At 45.8% G+C, this 20,558-nt stretch overlaps 1 protein-coding gene and 1 long non-coding RNA gene across 4 annotated transcripts; one reads left to right on the top strand and one right to left on the bottom strand.

Annotated features, from left to right (window-relative positions):
• Positions 1-1,013: 1,013 nt before the first annotated feature.
• On the top strand, positions 1,014-16,773 carry LOC310835071 (surfeit locus protein 4-like). Of its 3 annotated transcripts, XM_083719780.1 has the most exons (7): positions 1,247-1,337; positions 8,381-8,567; positions 9,373-9,777; positions 10,059-10,322; positions 10,693-12,276; positions 14,214-14,400; positions 14,939-16,773. In XM_083719780.1, the coding sequence occupies exons 5-7, from the start codon at positions 12,272-12,274 to the stop codon at positions 15,203-15,205; spliced, it is 459 nt and encodes a 152-aa protein (XP_083575906.1). In that variant the 5' UTR covers positions 1,247-1,337; positions 8,381-8,567; positions 9,373-9,777; positions 10,059-10,322; positions 10,693-12,271; the 3' UTR covers positions 15,206-16,773. The 3 variants fall into 3 exon arrangements, with proteins under 3 accessions (XP_083575904.1, XP_083575906.1, XP_083575905.1); XM_083719778.1 differs by lacking the exon at positions 10,059-10,322 and having other exon boundaries at positions 1,014-1,337; positions 9,373-9,449; positions 12,233-12,276; XM_083719779.1 differs by lacking the exons at positions 1,247-1,337; positions 10,059-10,322 and adding an exon at positions 5,749-6,520 and having other exon boundaries at positions 7,444-8,567; positions 9,373-9,449; positions 12,233-12,276.
• Positions 3,017-4,328, bottom strand: LOC310835338. Its single transcript, XR_014559568.1, has 2 exons — positions 4,197-4,328; positions 3,017-3,807 (listed from the first exon to the last, which is right to left on the bottom strand). It is a non-coding gene; the product is annotated as an uncharacterized lncRNA (long non-coding RNA).
• Positions 16,774-20,558: the final 3,785 nt, after the last annotated feature.

Below are 20,558 nucleotides of genomic sequence, written 5' to 3'. Positions count from 1 at the left end.
CCTCATTAGAAGATGTTCCCCTATTTATTTTTTTGCCCTGGCCTGCATGTATTGCTGTACAATACTGCCTGTGTGTGAAGGGTCATGTATTTCAGCTCTGGGTAGCAAAGCACAGACAGATCTATAAATTCATGTGTATGTGTGCATGCGTGTGGCAAATTTCAGAGGGGCCATCCCGTTTGGCTGCAGTAGACTGTAATGGGTTGCTTTGAAGTTATTTCAGCACCAGTGTGGGGGGGAATCGTCCCCCAACCCTCCTGCCATCGCCTCCACCTGCCTGTCTGCCGCCCTCCTGTCCTGTACAGTGGTACCTCGGGTTACATACGCTTCAGGTTACAGACTCCGCTAACCCAGAAATAGTATCTCAGGTTAAGAACTTTGCTTCAGGATGAGAACAGAAATTGTGCTCCGGCGGCGCGGCAGCAGCAAGAGGCCCCATTAACTAAAGTGGTGTTTCACGTTAAGGACAGTTTCAGGTTAAGTACGGACCTCCGGAACGAATTACGTTCTTAACCTGAGGTACCACTGTATTTTGCCACGTCAAAGGATACGAGTGAATCCGCCCGTTTCGATTTATCTTAGTTTCTATTTCCCAGTCTTAAATGCAGTTCCTCGCATTTCCACATCAGTTTTCGATTTTGATTTCATGAAAATGCTGGGAGTTGCAACTTTCTGAGGAGAGACAACGCATTTTTTAAGAGGCGAAATACGCTTCGCGTGTGCTTTAAAGGCAGCTATTTTATTACTTCATCTGAAGGGAAAGCGGGCCTTGTATATACGTGGCACTCATGCATTAGCCTGACACGCCAGTCGGCGCTTAAGCGAAGTTGCCACGGCAACAAGCAGCCGGCGGCGGGTGAGACGCTGTCACGGCGGAAGCTTAGCTGACCCATTGAGACGGGGGGGGGGGGGCGGGAAAGGAGGAGTGACAGACAGCTTGAGCCTCCACAGAGAGCCGAGAGCTGGGATTGACAGTCGCGTCAAGTGGACGCAGAGGGACGTTACCCCGACCTTTGACCCTGGAGGCGAGGGCGGGAAAAGTCGACTGCTGTAAATGCCGGAGCTCTGATTGTAACAAGCGCCTAGTCGGCCACCGTAGCAATCGGGGCCTTAAACCGCACGGCGATCCGGAGGAGGGGTTGGGAAAGAAGCTGGCTCGGCCTGCGGTTGGTTGAGCTCGGGCTCCGCCCACTTACTCGTGGAGCCCCCTCAGGAAAGTGCGGGGGGGGAGGGGGAGGGAGAAAGAGAAGGCGCGCGCGCGTGGCCGAGCCTCGCTTCAGCGGACCATGGCGCCCAGCGGCGATGTAATGGGGGCGGCCGAAGACCTGGCCGATCAGGTGAGTTCCTTCCTTCCCTTCCTCGGATGGAATTCCGCGGCCGGCCGAATGAGCCGCGTGCTGGGGGCCGTACCATCTTTCCCTGAGAGGAGGGGAGGGCGAGCTGGAGGAAGGTACCATTTCCCTCGCTTCTTTATTCCCTTCCCGTTCGCTGCCTTTCGCGGGCGGGGAGATGGCGGCGGTGAAGAGGACAAGCGTCTTCTGCGGAAGGCCCGCTCTGCTGGCGAGGGGCGCGGAGGGCAGAGGCCGGGTCCTGCGGCGGCGCTTCAGCCCGAGGGAGGGGCGTCCTCCTGAGAGAAGGAGGCCGGCAGTCCTGTGAGCCGCTTGCCTCCTTTTTCGGGAGGAACTTTTCTCCTCAGGCGCGGCTGCTTTCGCTTCTCCTCGCTGGTCCGGCCCTGCCGTGAGGCAGCGCGAGGCAGCTGCCTCAGGCGGCAAATTCCGAGGGGTGGAAAGCGTGCCTAGGGGTCTGCCCTGCAGCCCCTTAGTTAGCTTGCTGCCCTAGCATGGCCCACGCACGAGTGAGGTGATCTGGGCCTGCATCTGGGGGGGTGAGAAGCTCGTGTTGCCGGTCTTGCCTCAGACGTGCCAAAAGGTATCCCGCCGGGCATGATCTGGAGCCTAAGGCATGAGGGAGCGGATGGGCGAATTGACTCTGGGTGGGAAAACCAAAAGGATTTGATTGATTGGTTGGTTGAGTTTACTTATATGCCACTTTTCCCCCACAAAGAGCTGCGCAAACATTCCAAAAATGTGCCAAATATAGAGCATGCCAGTTATTCAGAAAGGACAACAGAATAAATCCGGTATTGCGAAATAAATGCAAGTGAGGCTTAAAGGCAAAGTGAAATGAGTTAACTGACAGTGAAGTTTCCGGTACAGTACTGGTCTTCCTGTCCTCAAGGAGCCTGGCTTAAAATGCAGTTTACAGGGAAAAGGGTCCTCTCTTCAGGCTAGGTGACATACAACTGGCCCCCATATCCTTACTCCAGAGGAGGCTGGCAGCAGCAAAAGGCCGATGCTGGAAAGGGCCATGACGGTCAATCGTTCCCCCAGCCTCCTGGAAGTACCGTATTTTTCGCTCTATAACACGCACCCGACCATAACACGCACATAGTTTTTAGAGGAGGAAAATCTGTAGGCATGCCACCCATAGGCATTTCCTCCATAACACGCACTGACATTTCCCCTTACTTTCTAGGAGGAAAAAAGTGAGTGTTGTGGTGCAAAAAAATAAGGTACCAAGAGCTGGTGCAAAGTTGGCTTCATGCTGTACCAGCCCTGTGTGACATGGTTTTTATTTATCAAGGATGTGGAATCTAATCCTCCCAGATGTTGTTGAATTCCAACCACTTTTGGTCACAGCCAGCGTGCTGAGGGGTGGTAGGAGTTGGGAGCCCAAGGGTCATTTAGTCCAACTCCCTGCAATGCAGGAATCTCAGCTAAATCTAACCAGACAGATGGCTACCCAACCTCTGCTTAAAAACCTCCCAGGACGGAGAGTCCACCACCTCCCTAGGGAGTCCATTCCACTGTTGAAACAGGTCTTACTATCACAAAGTTCTTCCTGATGTTTAGTCAGAATCTCCTTTCTTGTAAGTTGAAGCGATTGGTCCAGGTCCTAGCTTCTGGAGCACTATCCTCTGTGTGACAGCCATTTAGGTATTTGAAGATGGCTGAAAACCTCCTCTGAATCTCCTCTTTACCAGGCTAAACATACCCAATTCCCTTAAACATTCCTAATCAGGCTTGGATTCCATATCATCTTGGTTGCCCTTCTCTGCACACGTTCCAGCTTGTCAACCTCATTCTTAAATTGTGCCCAGAACTGGACACAGTCAGTGTTAGAAACTTAATATAAGCTAGGAGCCAAGTGGCACCTTAAACCTAGGTTACGGTCACCACAGTGGAATGTATGTTTGCCCAGGGGTTGGACAAGATGACTCTCAGATCCCTTCCAATGCTGCAATTCTATAATTCTATTATTTCAACCATACCATTCATTTGCCCAGTATGCAAGGAGACACACAGCGGAAATGGAAATAGTATTAACAACGGAGTAAGGTTTTTAAACTGTAGTTCGTGAGCTCCATTTAGGTGGCCTGTGAAAAGTCTGCAACACAGTCAAATATATCTGTATTCAGCCTTGCACTTAGTTTATTTGATGTAATGATGGAGGACTGTGTTCAAATCAGCTGGCTTGATGGAGATGTCAGTTACCAAAATGGTGCCCAGAAATCTCAGTGTGGTTGCAATTGGACCTGCACCAGTAGCAAAACACACATGGAGAAATTTAGATATCGGAAACAGCAGTTCAGCTGTGGTCTAACCAAGGCAGAATAGAGCAGTGCTATTACTTCCCTTGATCTGGACACTATACTACTTTTGATGTATCACAACATTGACTCATGTTAAGCTTGTGGTCCAACAACATCGGAAAAGCCACAAGTTCCACATTTAACTGTACTATATACTATATATTGACATTGGGACGCAGGTGGCGCTGTGGGTTAAAGCCTCAGTGCCTAGGACTTGCCGATCGAAAGGTCGGCGGTTCGAATCCCTGCGGCGGGGTGCGCTCCCGCTGCTCGGTCCCAGCGCCTGCCAAACTAGCAGTTCGAAAGCACCTCCGGGTGCAAGTAGATAAATAGGGACCGCTTACCAGCGGGAAGGTAAACGGCGTTTCCGTGTGCGGCTCTGGCTCGCCAGAGCAGCGATGTCACGCTGGCCACGTGACCCGGAAGTGTCTCCGGACAGCGCTGGCCCCTGGCCTCTTAAGTGAGATGGGCGCACAACCCCAGAGTCTGTCAAGACTGGCCCGTACGGGCAGGGGTACCTTTACCTTTACCTTTATATATTGACATTACTGGTGTGGAATCCAACTAGGTGGAAGTGATTTTAGCACTGATTTGGCCACCAGGAACAACACTTAAGTGTTGTGGCTATTTTCATACATCAAATAATTGTGCGTAATAATACCTACATAAAGTTGGCCATTGTACTTTGTCCACAGCTGCAATTACAATAAGTACTGGAGAGTAAAACAATGCATATGTAGGCTTAGAATGGGTTTCTGATTTGTGTCAATGATTGTGTGCATTGAGCTATGCAAAGTGAAGACAATTCCTCCAGGTTAATCTGGAATGAAAAGGTGTGATTATGTGTGTGCACTCTTACATTAAATGGGATTTATCATCTCTTTGCCATCAAGTGCATTTTAAAAATATGTTATTAAAGAGCTTCCTTGTACATCTACAGGTTATAACATAATACCTGTTTTTTGTTTAACCTTTTTGGCAAATTCAACCAGTCACATGGTCCATTAGTCAGCCAAAATGAACAAAACGTTTTTTATTTTTGTTGCCTTGGCTATCTTTGTGCCTTGATTATCTTTCTAGCAGTCAGGGCATTTTGGATAAGTGGATTTAATTTTTGCATGATAGATTTAGGTATATAATGCAGACAACATTATATTGGTGAAAAACAGGTTCATCGGTGTCCTGTGTACTTGTATTTGAAAGTTGTTCCCATGTTCAGTATAGCATATTCCTGGACAAATTCATAAGATTGCAGCCTTGCGGCCCATTCTGATCATGAGTTTACATGTAAACGTCAACACAATTTGTGAACTGGAGGTTTACAAACACTGAGATTTTAAACTCAGTTTGTAAACTCAGTTGCATGCATTTGGAATGGTAAGCATAAATGTTGTGACGTGTACCAAGGCAGAATGGGTGGGCCTCATTGAGGGCAACTTTCTGAAGTTACATGTTGCCTGAGGAATATGAAGTGACTTGCACTTCTTGTTCTCCACATAAAGCAACACCAGAAGTTGCTCTTAAGACTGTGAACTTTATATCACTTAGAACTGGTAATGAAAAAAAAACTTCATCAATTAATCATAATTTTTAATTAAAAGAAGTATTCACCAATCATATGGTGTTTTATTAAATCAGTTAAATCTGCATCTGTTCTTCATTTGAACAAACAATAGTTCGAGAATGGGAAGGGAAGGTTACTTAGTTGATAAATTAGTCTATTTGTGTCCTGTCTGGTTCCATCTTAGGAGAAGCATTTCTTCTTATTTGAGAGATGCCTCTTCTAAAGTGGTGCATACCATGCACCGTTTTTATTAAGGACTTGAGTGTAAAATAATTCAAAACTTCACCACTGACTTGCCTTTTTAATCAGAGTACATGTTGAAATCAATTAAAAGTCTTTTAATTCATCAAAACAATTAAGTGTTGGCAGCTGTAGCCTTGTGCTTGCTTACCTGGGAGTAAAGCCCTTTGAATTCAGTAGTTGAATTCTAAATTAGTATGCATAAGATTGCAATTTAAATGATGCAGCGTACTATTGCTTCCTTTATTGTTGAAGTCTGCAGGGCCATGGGGGTAGGAGAGGGTCTCTAACAAAACTAATGATCCTTGCATAAAAATAGTGGGGCCAGTGTTGTGCTAGTATGCTAACCTCATGCTGCCATGGAATGTGCTGTACTGTCTGGGGCTCATCAACTGTTGAAGGGGCAGTTGTTTTCCTCCCACAAAAGATCCAAGGGTGGTAGTAGATTGGATTTGTAGAACAAAATCATGTGAAGCATGTTCTCTGATCTCAGCCCTCTACCAAGCAAGGATCATTTGTGGACAGTGAAGGGAGCTGCTGCTTTACCACTGAAAGAAAAAAGTAGGAATTGGGCTTGGATACACTTTTTTCTGCATCCACTATTGCTTCCACTGTAAAGTTGCATGGATCAATATTGTTGTTGTTGTTGTTGTTGTTGTTGTTGTTGTTGTTGTTGTTGTTGTTGTATCCCTTTAGGGCTCACAATTTTGAATGACACCGGGTGTAATCAGTGTTGTACATGCAAAGTTCAGTTCACACAACAAGTCTTCCCTTTCATCTTCTCTTGGGGCACCTCAAAATCTTCTCTGCAGGGTGCTGCTACTCTTTGGAGGAAATTATGAGGGTCATGGTACCCTGCAGACAACAGTTATGCTACCAGCTTGTTGCTGTAGTAGTTGTTCACAATCTCCATGGTGATTCTCAGTTTACATTTATTATTTACCCTCACAACAACTCTATGAGGGAAGTTAGGAGGAGATAAATATTATTTTCAAATTTACCACCTAGTTTTAGCCTCCCATGACATGGGAATACATTGTTTGCTTTCTAGGCCTGTAAAAATAGTGAGATCTTAATGCAGAGAGGAATCACACAGTGAGCAAAGGCACCCAAGAAGCAGCCAAAGCAGAATGAAGGGGCTTGGAATTTGCATGTATAATTAATTGGTTGTAGAGTTTTATTCCATGTTATGCATCTCCAAAAATATTTCTGTTTTGTGCGTATGAGTTTTCTTTGGCTTTCTTGGAGGAGAATTTCTAACACTGAGAAAACAGTATGTGGTTCATTGGTTGGATTGGGAAACAACAATCTATTGGCTTTTCTACAAGGGGACAGACAAGATAGGCCATGTTAATGGGAATAATATGGGCCTGGTTTTTTTTAGCACAGATTAGACAAGCATACTTCTTCCATTCAGCCAGAAAGCATTGAGCTGGGGAAATAGTGTGGAAAGTGAAAATTAAGTGGTATGATAATTACTGTATTTTTTGCTCTATAGGACTCACTTTTTCCCTCCTAAAAAGTAAGGGGAAATGTGTGTGCGTCTTATGGAGCGAATGCAGGCTGCACAGCTATCCCAGAAGCCAGAACAGCAAGAGAGATCGCTGCGCAGCGATCCCTCTTGCTGTTCTGGCTTCTGGGATTCAGAATATTTTTTTTCTTGTTTTCCTCCTCCAAAAACTAGGTGCGTCTTATGGTCTGGTGCGTCTTATAGAGCGAAAAATAATTATCCCAATCTTAGTCTAGAAGGAACATAAAGGTTCTCTAGAGTAGAAGTTTCAAACTTCCCTGAAAGCTGCATTCAGGCCAAACGTGCTGAGTTGCATCCAATACTGGGGGGCCCATCACATGTGCATGATATCACACGCACAATGCCCCCAACCCGGTCAGGCTGACTCGGCCTGCCATCCCCCACCCTCAACCTTACCTTTGTGAAAGAGGCATGTAGAGCGAAGTTTATCACTGAAACATTCCTGGCGATGCTCAGAAGGACGTGGCATGGCCAAGCATTTTGTCCTGGTGCGTCCTTTTAAGGATTGCTGTGGAATGGGGGGGCATTCCCCTTGAAAATATTGGGGGGGGCCTTGCCCCACAGCCCCCTGTAGATGGCGCTCCTGATGCAGGCGGTCTGTGGGAATAATGCAGAACGGTTGGGGATATCTGTATTTGCCCTGTATTAGATTTCCTCCCCTGCCCCCCAATAACATAGACAAAGGCCATTTTGATCAAGGCTGAACAGGCTAACAAGGCCCATGATTTTCATTATATATGAGACACTCCTTTGTCACTTAAGACAGATGGATGCCAACATCAACAGGAACTGGTTTTGATGTTGCTAGTGATGAAGGGGGGAAAGTTTATTAAGTAGTCCATCAAGGCCACTAGCCATTTTAAGTTATCTTTGCAAAAAAGAAAAAGTTTGCAAACTGCTGCTTGGGAGGAATTTTGTGTGTGAGAGGGGAGCTGGGGAGCAGAGAAAATAAATAAGTCGGGAGCCACTACGTCTTCAAACAGATAGATTTAGCATTTGGATTTACCGTGAGCAGCAGAATCTATATTGTTGTTTTGTCTCCTGATACAGTATGAGGGGAAATGATAAGTAGTACCAGACTCAGACTCTGTAAGAGATTAGTTTCCCTTGTCTACATGTTTCATTCAGGAGCAAGTCTGAAAACGAAAGTGTTTGGAGCGACCTACACTTGACCAGTACACCAAGTTATAACATCAGTATCTTGTTTTTGCATGTATAAATTGGCCTTCCAGATGTTGAACATATGTAGTATATATTTGCCACCTTGTGGAGCAGAAGAACCCAGAGATCATTTGGACAGAGTTGGTATTAAGTGGAGGCAAGGCTGACCTTCGTTTCTGCAGCCATTTAGGGGCACTGTCCTGTCTCTCATGTTGTCTTTCTTTCACTCCAGTTCTTGCGTGTGACAAAGCACTACCTACCTCATCTGGCTCACCTCTGCCTGATTAGCACCTTCTTGGAGGATGGCATCAGGATGTGGTTCCAGTGGAATGAGCAACGAGACTACATCAACATGTCATGGGGAAGCGGTGCACTCTTAGCCACACTTTTTGTATTAATCAACATGTGTGGGCAGCTAGGTAAGGGCTTCTTCCTTTGGTGACTGGGTGGAGAATGGCTGACACAGATCTAGTATCCTCCATAGGTCTTGCTGCCAAAGGTGGGACACAAGTACATGTTTGCATTCTTTCTAGAACTTTCAGGGAGTGATTTGTCTTGAGGGCCAAATTTAGAGTGCAGACTAGGCACTAGGTTTCACGTTTACGTCAAACGGCATTAGTTTTCATAAAATTTGTCAAAGCCCTGATCTTTGAAACTAGACACACTAAGATAGTATAGTAACCTCAAATGTTTACAGCTCTAGAATAAAAAAAACAAAAACCTAACAGTTTAAACTAAAAAGGTTGGGCAAATAAAAAGACCCACCCAGTGCCAGAGACGCTTCCTTGTGGAAAGTATTCCAACCCAGGCACCACAGCAGAGTAGCATTCTCCATCTGCCTCACTTCAGAAGACAGGAATTGTCCTCCAAAGAAGATCTTAATATTTGGGCATGCTCATGCAGAATAAGGTGGTTCATGGCTTCTTTACTTATGTTAACAGTTAATAACTGTAATCTTAAAACACAGAGCAGCCAACCACTATAATAGTAACTTGGAAAATTAACAGTTTATAAACGCCTGAGAAAATTACCAGGTCTTAACCTGCAACCAGAATGAGACTTGACATTGGCACCAGACGGACCAAAAAGGGAAGCATATTCTTCATTTAAAGCTGCTTCAGGACAAGTGTAGGAAATGGGCATGTGGAAAACACTTTCTGTATTTTGTTTCCTTGTTGCAATTCTTCTGTTGTCCCTGAAGCACCTTCTCTCTTGTTCTTTTAGCTGGGTGTGTGCTTGTTCTCGCCAGAAAGTTTGTCCCTTACGCATGCTTTGGCCTGTTTGGAATCGTTTTCATGCAGGTGAGTTGAAAGTGTAAGGAACAAGATCTAGATCCCAGAGTGAAAAGATATGCTTGGATCCAGTCAAGCTGCATCAGGGTAGGAGGATCAGGTTTTCATTTCTTTACAGTTCTTTACATGCTTCTGTTCCTTCCTAGAGTTCAGATCAACAAACAACAAACACTATAAAATATAAACAGAGTAGAAAGCAGTAAAATTCACAGCAGTCTAAATAAGCAGGAGGTTTGATTAAACAGAAAGGTTGTATCTGCCCTCCAAAATAGAAGTAGTGATGGAGCCATCTAGGAATAAAATGTTAAGTGTCAGGGAACTGCCATCGGAGAGTCAGGTGGTGGAAGGGCTCAAGGAGGTTAGGAGACCCTCGGATGCTGAGGAAGAAACCAGCAGGGGGAGAGAGAGAGTTCCCGCAGAAACTCAGTCGGAGGGATGGCTCCAAGATACTTCCAGTGAGAACAGCGGAGAGGTTTCTGGACCTCCGCTGGGGACGCCCACTCCGCGCAGGAAACTGTCACGCAGAGATTCCAAAAGGAGGGTTTCCGTTAAGGAACTCCTATGTTGGCGTAAATTCCGGAAGCGCCCACTGACGGATTCTGCCAGCGATTGAGGCAGCCATGCACCCATGGCTCCGCGGACGGGGGGAGTTTAGAAACTGATTGCAGGAGTTAAGAACTCAGCCATTTACGCACAAGCAGCCCCTTAACCCATCACATTAAGGTTTGAGGTATACTGAAATTATATGAAGTTCTGTATTTATTGCTGAAGATCAATTGTAAAAGACTTCGAATGATAGCAATTCAATGCTTATTGCCAATAAGCTTCACTAAAACAATGCTCATGAACTATAAAAACAATGCTTATTAACTATATTAAACGGTACCCCTGCCCGTACGGGCCAGTCGTGTTCGACTCTAGGGTTGTGCGCCCATCTCACTTAAGAGGCCGGGGGCCAGCGCTGTCCGGAGACACTTCCGGGTCACGTGGCCAGCGTGACGAAGCTGCTTTGGCGAGCCAGCACCAGCGCAGCACACGGAAACGCCGTTTACCTTCCCGCTATAAAGCGGTACCTATTTATCTACTTGCACTTAGGAGTGCTTTTGAACTGCTAGGTGGGCAGGAGTTGGGACCGAAAGACGGGAGCTCACCCCGCCGCGGGGATTCGAACCGCCAACCATGCGATCGGCAAGCCCTAGGCGCTGAGGTTTTACCCACAGCGCCACCCGCGTCCCATTAACTATATTATCAGTCTTAAATTATCAAACATGTTTTGACCCAATATTCTTCCTCGATGGCTTCACTTTGCAAAACATTTTTTTCATCTTTAAGGCAAAATACAGAATTCCATGAGTCCAGTGCAGCATTTGGCAAGTCTTGAGCTCGTGAGCAAGTTGTTCAAAAGTATTATTCTACTTTCTGGTTGTTTTCAGCAAAGTAGGTGTGCCAAGTCTAGGAGATTGATTGTGATATGTACTTTCCTGGAGTATAGTCTACTTCATTAGATGCCTAAAGTGATATCCTACTTGATAGAATATGCAAAAAGAAAAAAAATAAATATAAGCAAAAAGACAGCAGTAATTGTCCAGTATTTATTTGCAAAGTTCAGTTGCATAGAATAGGGGTAGCTGACCTGCAGCACTTTGAATGTTGATGGACTTCAAACTCCCATTAGCCACAGCCAACATTTCCAGTAGTCTGGGTGATAGGGGTTGTTGTCCAGCAACATTTGGAGAGTCACAAGTTAGTCTCCTCTAGTTTACAAGATAAGAAGAGACTGATCTAGTCACAACAGCAACCACAGACTAGAAAGATAGTAGTAATTGTCATTGTGAATGGACTACTCTCTTCTTAGCTTGTACACATTTAAGCTGTGCCTGGAACAGGGAAATGTCTTCTGCTATTTCTTGCATTCGATTATTCCCTGGCCTCAGTGTTTGCAAACCTCTTATCTCTGTACCTGTGTGTGTACACATCTGGCTCAGGACTCTTCATACTTCTGATAAAATGAGCAATAGTCCGCAAAAGCTTCTGCGCCAATAAATCCCAGTCTTTAAGGTGGCTGAAGACTCTTCATTGTTTCAGCAGACAAACACAGCTACCACTCTCATTGTACATTAGTGATAATTTATTGTACTACACTAAGAAAGTAAGAAGAGCCCTGCTGGATCAGGGCAAGGGTCCATCTGGTCCAGCATCTTGTTCTCACAGTGCAGAAGCAGAATCTGAGCATAGCAGCACTCTGCCCACCTATGATTCCCAGCATCCAGTATTCAGAGGCACACGGACTGACAGTGGAGGCAGAACATGGACATTGTGGCTAGTCGCCAGTGATAGCCTTATGCTCCATGAATTTGTCCAATCCTCTTTTAAAGCACTCCAAATTTATGGCCATCACTACAATTGGGGGGGGGGGGGGTTAGTTTAACTGCACTGTGTGAAGAAACAACTTCTTTTGTCTGTCCTAAATCTTCCAACATTGGATTTCCCCAATATGTGAAATTTAGAATTATTTTGTTTGCCCCAACGTGCATCATTTTTCACTTGCTTACATTAAATTGCATTCCTCATTTTAATGCCTATTTGCACACTCTTGAGAATCTTCCTGTAAACTAAGTGTACATTAGTCTCACACACCAGCTCCCAATGAAAGGCAGCTCCTACCCCCAAAACTGTTTTCTAGGAACTCTCAACAACTGTTCATGGCTAGGAAATCTGGAGATTATGTAGTGCCCTTGAGCTAAACTAATGATGGTCTCCTCATCACTACCTACTGCTTTCTTGTTTTTCAGACAATTGCCTACAGTATTTTATGGGACCTCAAGTTCTTGATGAGGTGAGTTAAAACCAGAAGGCATGTTGTGTTGTAACTCCACAGAGGATTCATGATGGGGTATTTTGATGTTCTTCACCTTTTGTATGGGAAATGTTTCTCTCATTCTCTCACACCCAAATACCTTCATGTACGCTTATACAAGTTAGAGAGGGTTGACTCGTGTACCTAAGAAGAGGCTGGTTGCTAGTTTGATGGTGGAAACAAGTTGTTTATAAAGGGAGAAAGGAAGCTGTATTGCACATAATCCCACCTCTAAGATTACCGGCCAGTGATGCTATGCTCAGCAACATTGTGCAACTTGATAATGTCATGGTGACCACCCGCATTATAGGCAATCTCTTTCATGAGCATACAACTGTGCTCTGACTCAAGCTCCTTTCACTCAGAACTCTCACAGTCTTGTCACCAGTCCCTGTAGATTGAAAAAGTGACCATAGTAATTCTTCTTTATTGACAAAAAGCTTACAGGGTCTGCAAGTGGCCTCCTCTAGCTGCCCCTCCTTAAGTGCTTGGCAGGCTGGAAGAGGTTTCTCTTCATAAAAAAAAATAATCCAAAGGGAGGTCCTTGTTCCTTATTGCATAAAGATGCTGTCTTGATTGTGCTAAAAGCCAAGCAGGGTTTTTTTTTAAATAAACCTCTGTTTCACACTCTCAGATAGTTGCTTCCACTAGTCCAAATGGTAACTTATTTATAATAATTAATACACACAATTCTCATTTTCTAGGCATTTGGAGGTGCCCCAGCTTCTCTGATAAAGCCAAAACAGTAATTTATAAAAACAAAACATAACTGCTTAGGCTCACAAAAGCTTCAACTCGACGCAGATTAGTTCAATAGATAGTAAATACACTTCTTCTTAGGAAACAGGGTTCTGAGAATCCAAAATCTAAAAAAAAAAAATCTTTATAAACATTTCTGTACCCCTATGAGGATAGGGTTCACACTTGCCCTATTTTCAGGGGTTCTTGGAATGAAAGGTCCATTTCCAATTATATTCATGACCTAGGGGGGCAGACACTGAGTCTTTGCTTACTGTCTCCAAGCACATGTCAGGAGACAAAACAACAGGCTCTCTAATCTCTTGGGGAAAATTAGAGTCTTACGATAGAGGAAAACTGCCAGCCTTGAGGAAAGGATGACTCAGCCCTTTGGGCTGTGGACTATTCAATATTTTACAAGTCCTAGAGTGGGGCTTCTCAATGTTATAAGCCAGGTGGCACATCTAGAAATATAAAACTTACAGGCACCAAAAATACCCATCTCAAAAAAGAAAACTTAGTAAAGCTCAGAATGCCCCCCCCCAAAGACAAACGTGTAACCCCAAACAAATAAAACATAGAAGAAGCAGGATCCCTCTCCCCATAAGGAACCCAGCAGCCCCTTTCCAACCATAAAAGCCGAAGGCAAGGCAGGACCCACGTCCTGGCAAGAGTTAAGAGGCAAGGCTTTAAAAATTAAACTGGAGGAGGAGCCCGGTATGGAGAGCTTTCTCATTGTCTATGCTAAATCACAGGAGTGGTTGCAGGAAGAATATCCAATCCTCACCTCCTTGGGTTATCTGGCCAGGGTTATCTTAGAACACTGAGTGAATGGGCAGCCATCTACCAGAAAGATATTGTAATCTAGGTTAAAGAAAAATACCTGTATCAAGTAAGGTAAACTAGGTTTGCTGACTCTCAGAAGGGGGTTTTAAGTGGTAGTAATTAAGTCAAGCAGGCCAGAGTTGCCACAGGTGTCATTTCGAGGTGTGAAAAAAGAGTACCCGGTGCATCCCAGCAGTTAGGAAGGCAAAAATTGTGGGGTTAGGGAAGCAGCAGAATCATGAGAAGGTCCAGGTGATGAGTGCTACTGTGTTACAGAATATGCCGTTTGATACCTCCATTGCAGACCCCAGTTCCAAATTGTCTGAACCCCTTATGTTTTTTCTCCCTCATAGGAATTTGGCTCTCGGAGGTGGGCTGCTCCTGCTACTTGCAGAATCTCGTTCTGAGGGGAAGTCCATGTTTGCTGGAGTCCCTACCATGGACGATATCTCACCACGGCAGTACATGCAGCTTGGTGGGCGCTTGCTCCTGGTTCTCATGTTCATGACACTCCTGCACTTCGAACTTGGCGCCTTCACTGTGAGTGGCTTCCACTATTACAAGACTTGGTTGGGTTTTCTCTGTCTGCAAAATTGGCTGGTATTCTATGGAAATAAGCACAAACTCAGTTGGGCAATTGTGTGCTACCTCACCACTAGATAGTAAATAGACTAGGCCCTTTAAGACATTATTCTGATTAATAAAGGAAACTACTCAGTTTGGCTTTTGCTGCAGCCTTGTCACTTACCCGGGGATGGAGAATCTGCTAGATTTGGCTTCTCTCCTACTCTGGGGTCTTTTTCAAACACCACTGGGCTGAATAGGCCAGCAAATGTTCAGAGAGTGCTGTTGCATCACCTTACATAACACCTTGCCTGTTCTTAGCAATCACAGAGCTAGAACAAATTAAGTCAAATTGGAAAATACGTACACATTTTCATAATGTATTGGGGAGGTCACAACATTTGTTTTACTTGGGTGCATGCCTGATCTCTGTTGTTGATAACAAGTTGGGGACACCAGCCATTGAAGCAAAGAATGCATTAAATTGAAGCGTGTTTTTTGTCTTCCTCCCTAGATTTTCCAGGACATCTTTGGCATGGCGCTTATCATTTTGGTAGCCATTGGCTTCAAGACCAAGCTTGCTGCTCTTACCCTAGTCATCTGGCTTTTCATCATCAACCTGATCCAGAATGCCTTCTGGAGCGTCCCCACTTACAGGCCTCTCCACGATTTCCTCAAATATGACTTTTTCCAGACCATGTCTGTCATAGGTGGTCTGCTGCTTGTTGTGGCGTTGGGACCTGGGGGGGTTTCCATGGATGAACACAAGAAAAAGTGGTAAAGATGGACTCTAAACAGAGCTCAGTGTGTGGGCGGGAGAGGGAGGGGAGGGAGGGAAGGGAGGGAAGGGGACAAAGTACAGCTTTTGCAAACCTGTGTAGAATTTTCTTCTCCCTTGATTGATTCTCTTGCGGTTTATCATAGTTCACGGTTGCCTTATCAGGGTAGAAAAGCCTTTGCCTTCTATCCTGTTTGAGACATGTAAATTAAAGTCAAATTATATATATGTATGTATGTATATTGATTTACTGAACTTTTATACTTATCCTTTGAGACCCCGTGGTTTTCTGGGGCACTGTGTCATATTGCCTTGTGAGAGGCCAGGATTAAAAAGTGGTTTTCTGGTAGAGTATGCAGGGGCATTCTAGATCCTTTGGCATTGCCCATTCCCTCAGGAGGAGGCAGGGCCAGCTTGTATTTTCGCTGCTGTGCTAATGAGGTAGTCCCATCGCCAAATTCACTCTGCCTAATGTCTAAAAATCAAAGCCTATGCTGGGTTTCTAAGGTCCACAAGTGTTTGTGATTATAAAGTATTTCCGCCGCTTTTCTCCTCTAACTTCTTCACACACACACACACCCTGGCCCGGACACCTCTTAGTGGGACTCAGGGTGTACACATGGTGCAGTTTTTGCCTCTCTCTACCAAGCATTCTTCCCTTAGAGCTGGGACTTACTGGAACAGAGGAAGCCTGAATTGCCCTGGAAGTAACACAGTGGCAGAACTTCCCAACACCTAGACATGAGCCTGAATGTTGGAAGAATCTGGAAGGCAAAGACTGCTCTAAGGTAGGTGTGGGGAACATTTGGCCCCTCCACACGTTGCTGAACTACACCTCCCAGTATCCATGGCTACTTGTCATGTTAGCTGAGGCTGCTGGGAGGTATAGTTCAGCAGCGTCGGAAGGGCCATAGGTTCCCTACACCTGCTCTGAGGACCAAGAGTGCCTTTCAGGATGTTCTTCAAGACAAAGTGTCCAACTTAGGGGAGGAATAGGAGAAGCAATGGATTTAAACCAAGGTGAGGAACCTGTTTGGGGCTGAGGCATTAACCCAGTCGAAATCCCTCAAGGGCTGCATTCTGGTAGTGGGCAAGTCCAGAACTATACACACTCAATAAAAGTTATTTCTCATGAGAAAAGAGACATGTATTTAAGTCTCAGTAACTCCACTCAAGGTTCACTTCCCATTTCCTAGATTTTTGGGGGGACAAAGTATGTATTTTAAAAAAAGGTCCTGCAAGTGTGAAAGGCAAAAAGAACTTGATAATCACAGCAGAAGAATGCAACTGTCAGTACACACTGAATGAAAAGCTGCCTTACAGCTATTCAGCCTCAAATGCAAAATGCATAGACACATAATTGCAAGGAAAGAAGTTGGAGCTTTGCTAATGCATTTTCCTCTGCTTTGAAGAGGGACGAAAATGCAAAAGCCTTTTGTATTATAAGTGTTCGATCTTCATGTGACTGAAGTTTTTCTTACTTCCTGCAGCAGATCTGCTCGTGGAAGAAGGAGCTATTGCACTCAATATCTGTTGGTGCATTTTAATATTGAAATAAACTGATTAGTCAAGTCTCCTCTCAAAATTTTGTTCATATTCTGCAGTAAGTGTTCCCTGCTAACCATTGACAGGATTTATATTTTCTCCTAATTGTTGTCGTACGCAGAAGCACCATCAATATGCATAGTTCTTTACCCAGTGACATAAAGAAACACACATTATAAACTTAGTTTTTAAATGTCTGGTATATAAATCATACACATAAATAATCAAAAAACACCAATAAGGCCTGAGGAAAGCTGACTATGTTAACTGCCTCAGATAAAATCATTTTATTGTTACCGCATTTTTCGCACCATAGGACGCACTTTTTCCCTCCTAAAAAGCAAGGGGAAATGTGTCTGCTTCCTATGGAGCAAATGCAGGGGGGAGGCAGGCGGGAAAAGCCCCCAGGAGCTGCACGCAAGCTCTGTGCGCTCTTGCGGGCTTTTCCACAGGAGGGAGAAGGGACTGACTGGCCGCATCAGTCCCTTCTCCCACCTCTCAGAAAAGCCAGGAGAAGCCGCAATCTCTTTAAAGGGGTTGCGCGGTTCTGCGGGCTTTTGGGAGAGGTGAGGGAATCCCCCCACCTCCCAGGAAAGCCCTGCACAGCGTCTCCCGGCAAGGAGAGGCTGCACGGGGCTAAAGGGGAAGCCAAAACAGCGAGCGGGATCCATCCTGCTTGCTGCTTTGGCTTGCTCCATAGCTGTGCGCAACCGCTCTGGCAAGGAGAGGCTGCACGGGGCTATGGATTCTTTAGCCCCACGCATTCTCTCCCTCCCGGGAGAGGCTGCACGGGGCTAAAGGGGAAGCCAAAACAGCGAGCGGGATCCATCCTGCTCGCTGCCTTGGCTTGTGCCATAGCCGCGCGCAACCCCTCTGGCAGGGAGAGGTTGTGCGCAGCCTGTACGCTGCTCTTTGGGGCTGGGGGGGGGAATTTTTTTTTTCTTGATTTCCCCCCCTAAAAACCGGGTGCGCCCTATGGTGTGAAAAATACGGTAACTTGTTAAACAATAATACTGCTGGTCTACTGCAAACCACCTTGAGATCTACTAGATCTGAGTCTTACCTTTTTGTCTGCTCCTGCCTCTGCAGTCCTATCATTTCCTTACTTAGAGAGCTGTGGGACTTTGCATTGGCTTTGAAGGGCATTTCCTCTTTATTTCCTTTGGACTGCTGTTATAGGAGCTGCTCTGACAACTTCCTCTGAAGTACGGTAATTACAGTACCTCAGATGAACTCTTTATATTTTTTGTCTCAGTGGAATAGGCAGCAATTCCTGCATGATGGGAATGTTTGCTGAGAGACTGAGGTACTAAGTTCAACCAGAAAGCACTGGAGAGAGCATTTCTTGAGATGCAAGGAAGCCTGGTGGGCTGTCACTTGAACTTGCCTCTCAGTCAACACTGATGACACCACTTTGGATACCTGACCCTTCCTGTACCACCTCCTTCAGACCCAACATGCTGGGATCTTCAGCCTTTCCTCTTGAGTAGGCTGGCCTGCTCCCAGCGCCAATAGTTTTCTTTTCTTGGACTTATGACACAAGCTTTCCCACATGCTCTTTGCTGCTTGCAAAATCTGAAACCAGCCCTGAAGATCTGCCAACGTAAATCATGCTCTTCAGGGGCAAAGGTTTAAATAGGCAGCTACTACTGATCTTCAGTTACTGCTGCTACAATAAAGGACAGCAGCACCCATCAAGTTGTTAGCGGGTTGGGGAAGGCTGAAATGGATGTAACCTGGACTTTTATTAACTTGACTCCCTCTCCCTAACTACCACCTCTGACTTGTCCACTTCATGCACTGCCCACATGACAGCTTGTGCCGTAATAAACCAGTTAGTCTCTTAAGAAGTCACAGCAATTTGTTTGATTTTACTATATGACCCCATTCAGCAGTTTCTTAAACAGGAGTCGTAGTTTGAACTAAGTTGGGGTTGAAGCGCCAGCAATGTTGGCTCCAGCCATTGGCTCACCCCTGTGTGTACCAAGAGGCTCAGGCAAAGGATCCCTTAACCAACTCCTCTCCAAGGTGAACAGTAAAAAGGTAAAGGGATGCTCATCTCACTTTACTGGCCAAGGGAGCCGGAGTACAGCTTCCGGGTCATGTGGCCAGCATGACTAAGCCGCTTCTGGCGAACCAGAGCAGCACACGGAAACTCCATTTACCTTCCCACCGGAGCAGTACCTATTTATCTACTTGCACTTTTTGGGGCGTGCTTTCGAACTGCTAGGTTGGCAGGAACAGAGACCAAGCAACAGGAGCTCACCCTGTCGCGGGGATTCGAACCGCCAACCTTCTGATCTGTAAGCCCTAGGCTCTGTGGTTTAGACCACAGCGCCACCTGTGTCACAGCACCTTAAATAGAGTCAGCCTCTTATACACCACGGGGACGCAGGTGGCGCTGTGGGTTAAAGCCTCAGCGCCTAGGACTTGCCGATTGAAAGGTCGGCGGTTCGAATCCCTGCGGCGGGGTGCGCTCCCGCTGCTCGGTCCCAGCGCCTGCCAACCTAGCAGTTCGTAAGCACCTCCGGGTGCAAGTAGATAAATAGGGACCGCTTACCAGCGGGAAGGTAAACGGCGTTTCCGTGTGCAGCTCTGGCTCGCCAGATGCAGCTTTGTCACGCTGGCCACGTGACCCAGAAGTGTCTCCGGACAGCGCTGGCCCCTGGCCTCTTAAGTGAGATGGGCGCACAACCCCAGAGTCTGTCAAGACTGGCCCGTACGGGCAGGGGTACCTTTACCTTTACCTTATACACCACAGTTCACATTTGCCTCTGCCTTGGTCCCTGAAATCTTACCACAATTCAACGAGAAGAAAGGATGTATTTATTTTATTTTTTAAAACCTTTGCTTGTGTCTTGTAGTGGGTAGCTGAGGATGTGTTTGTATCTATGGTACTTTGTTGAACAAAGGTAGCTGTTCCCAGGCACAAGTTAAGATGGTAGTTTTGGCCTTTAAAGCCTTATATGCTTTGGGACCACAAGCCTTTGGGATGATATGAAGGTCTGCTTTTGCTTGCATCCTACAGCAATAATGCAACAGGAATTTACACAATATAAAAGGGACCTGCCCGGCATCACAGTAAAAAAAATACTACCCATCCTCAACGGCCTGAGAAGCTGAGGTGTTAAAATACGCACAATTATGTGCCTGGTGGGGGCTCCCCTGTAGAGGGTAGACCGTAACAGAAGGAAAATGCCATTCCTACAGCCACCCAGAGTGGGACCTTGGATGTAGACTTGTGTTGCATGGACAGGAACATGTGAGAAGATGGTCATATGGCAGGCTTCCTCAACCTCAGCCCTCTATGTTTTGGGACTACAGTTCCCATCATCCCTGACCACTGGACCTGCTAGCTAGTCATCATGGGAGTTGTTGGCCGAAAACATCTGGAGGGCCGAGGTTGAGGAAGCCTGATCTATGGTGTGTGTATAGAGTGGGGAAGACGGAACAGCAATCCGTAGGCTGGGTGCAGTCCTCAGGATTCCCATCTGGATTGCAGGATCAATTCTCCTTGGCTCCACCTTGTTCCTTAGTTCCCACGTGGACTGTGTAGGAAGGCACTTTTCATTCTCCACAGACCAAAGCCAGCAGGGAAACTGCAGTTGCAGCAGTGGGTGGGAGGACCCAATCCAGATGAGGACCCTAATATGGAGGTTATGGGAGATTTAATCCCTTTATTTCCCTTCCCCGGCTGCAGTTCCAAACTGAACTGGGAGTCCTGCACTTGTACTTTGCATTTGGGAAGGGGACACCCCATTTGTTCCAATGCCACATCTACAGTTCTACTTGGAATGCAGATTCAACTGAT

The sequence above is a fragment of the Podarcis gaigeae genome (genome assembly GCF_964106915.1).
Source record: "Podarcis gaigeae genome assembly, chromosome: 17".
Lineage (NCBI taxonomy): Eukaryota > Metazoa > Chordata > Lepidosauria > Squamata > Lacertidae > Podarcis > Podarcis gaigeae.
The sequence above is the reverse complement of the archived record's forward strand: the minus strand, read 5'-3'. Positions and strand labels throughout refer to the sequence as shown.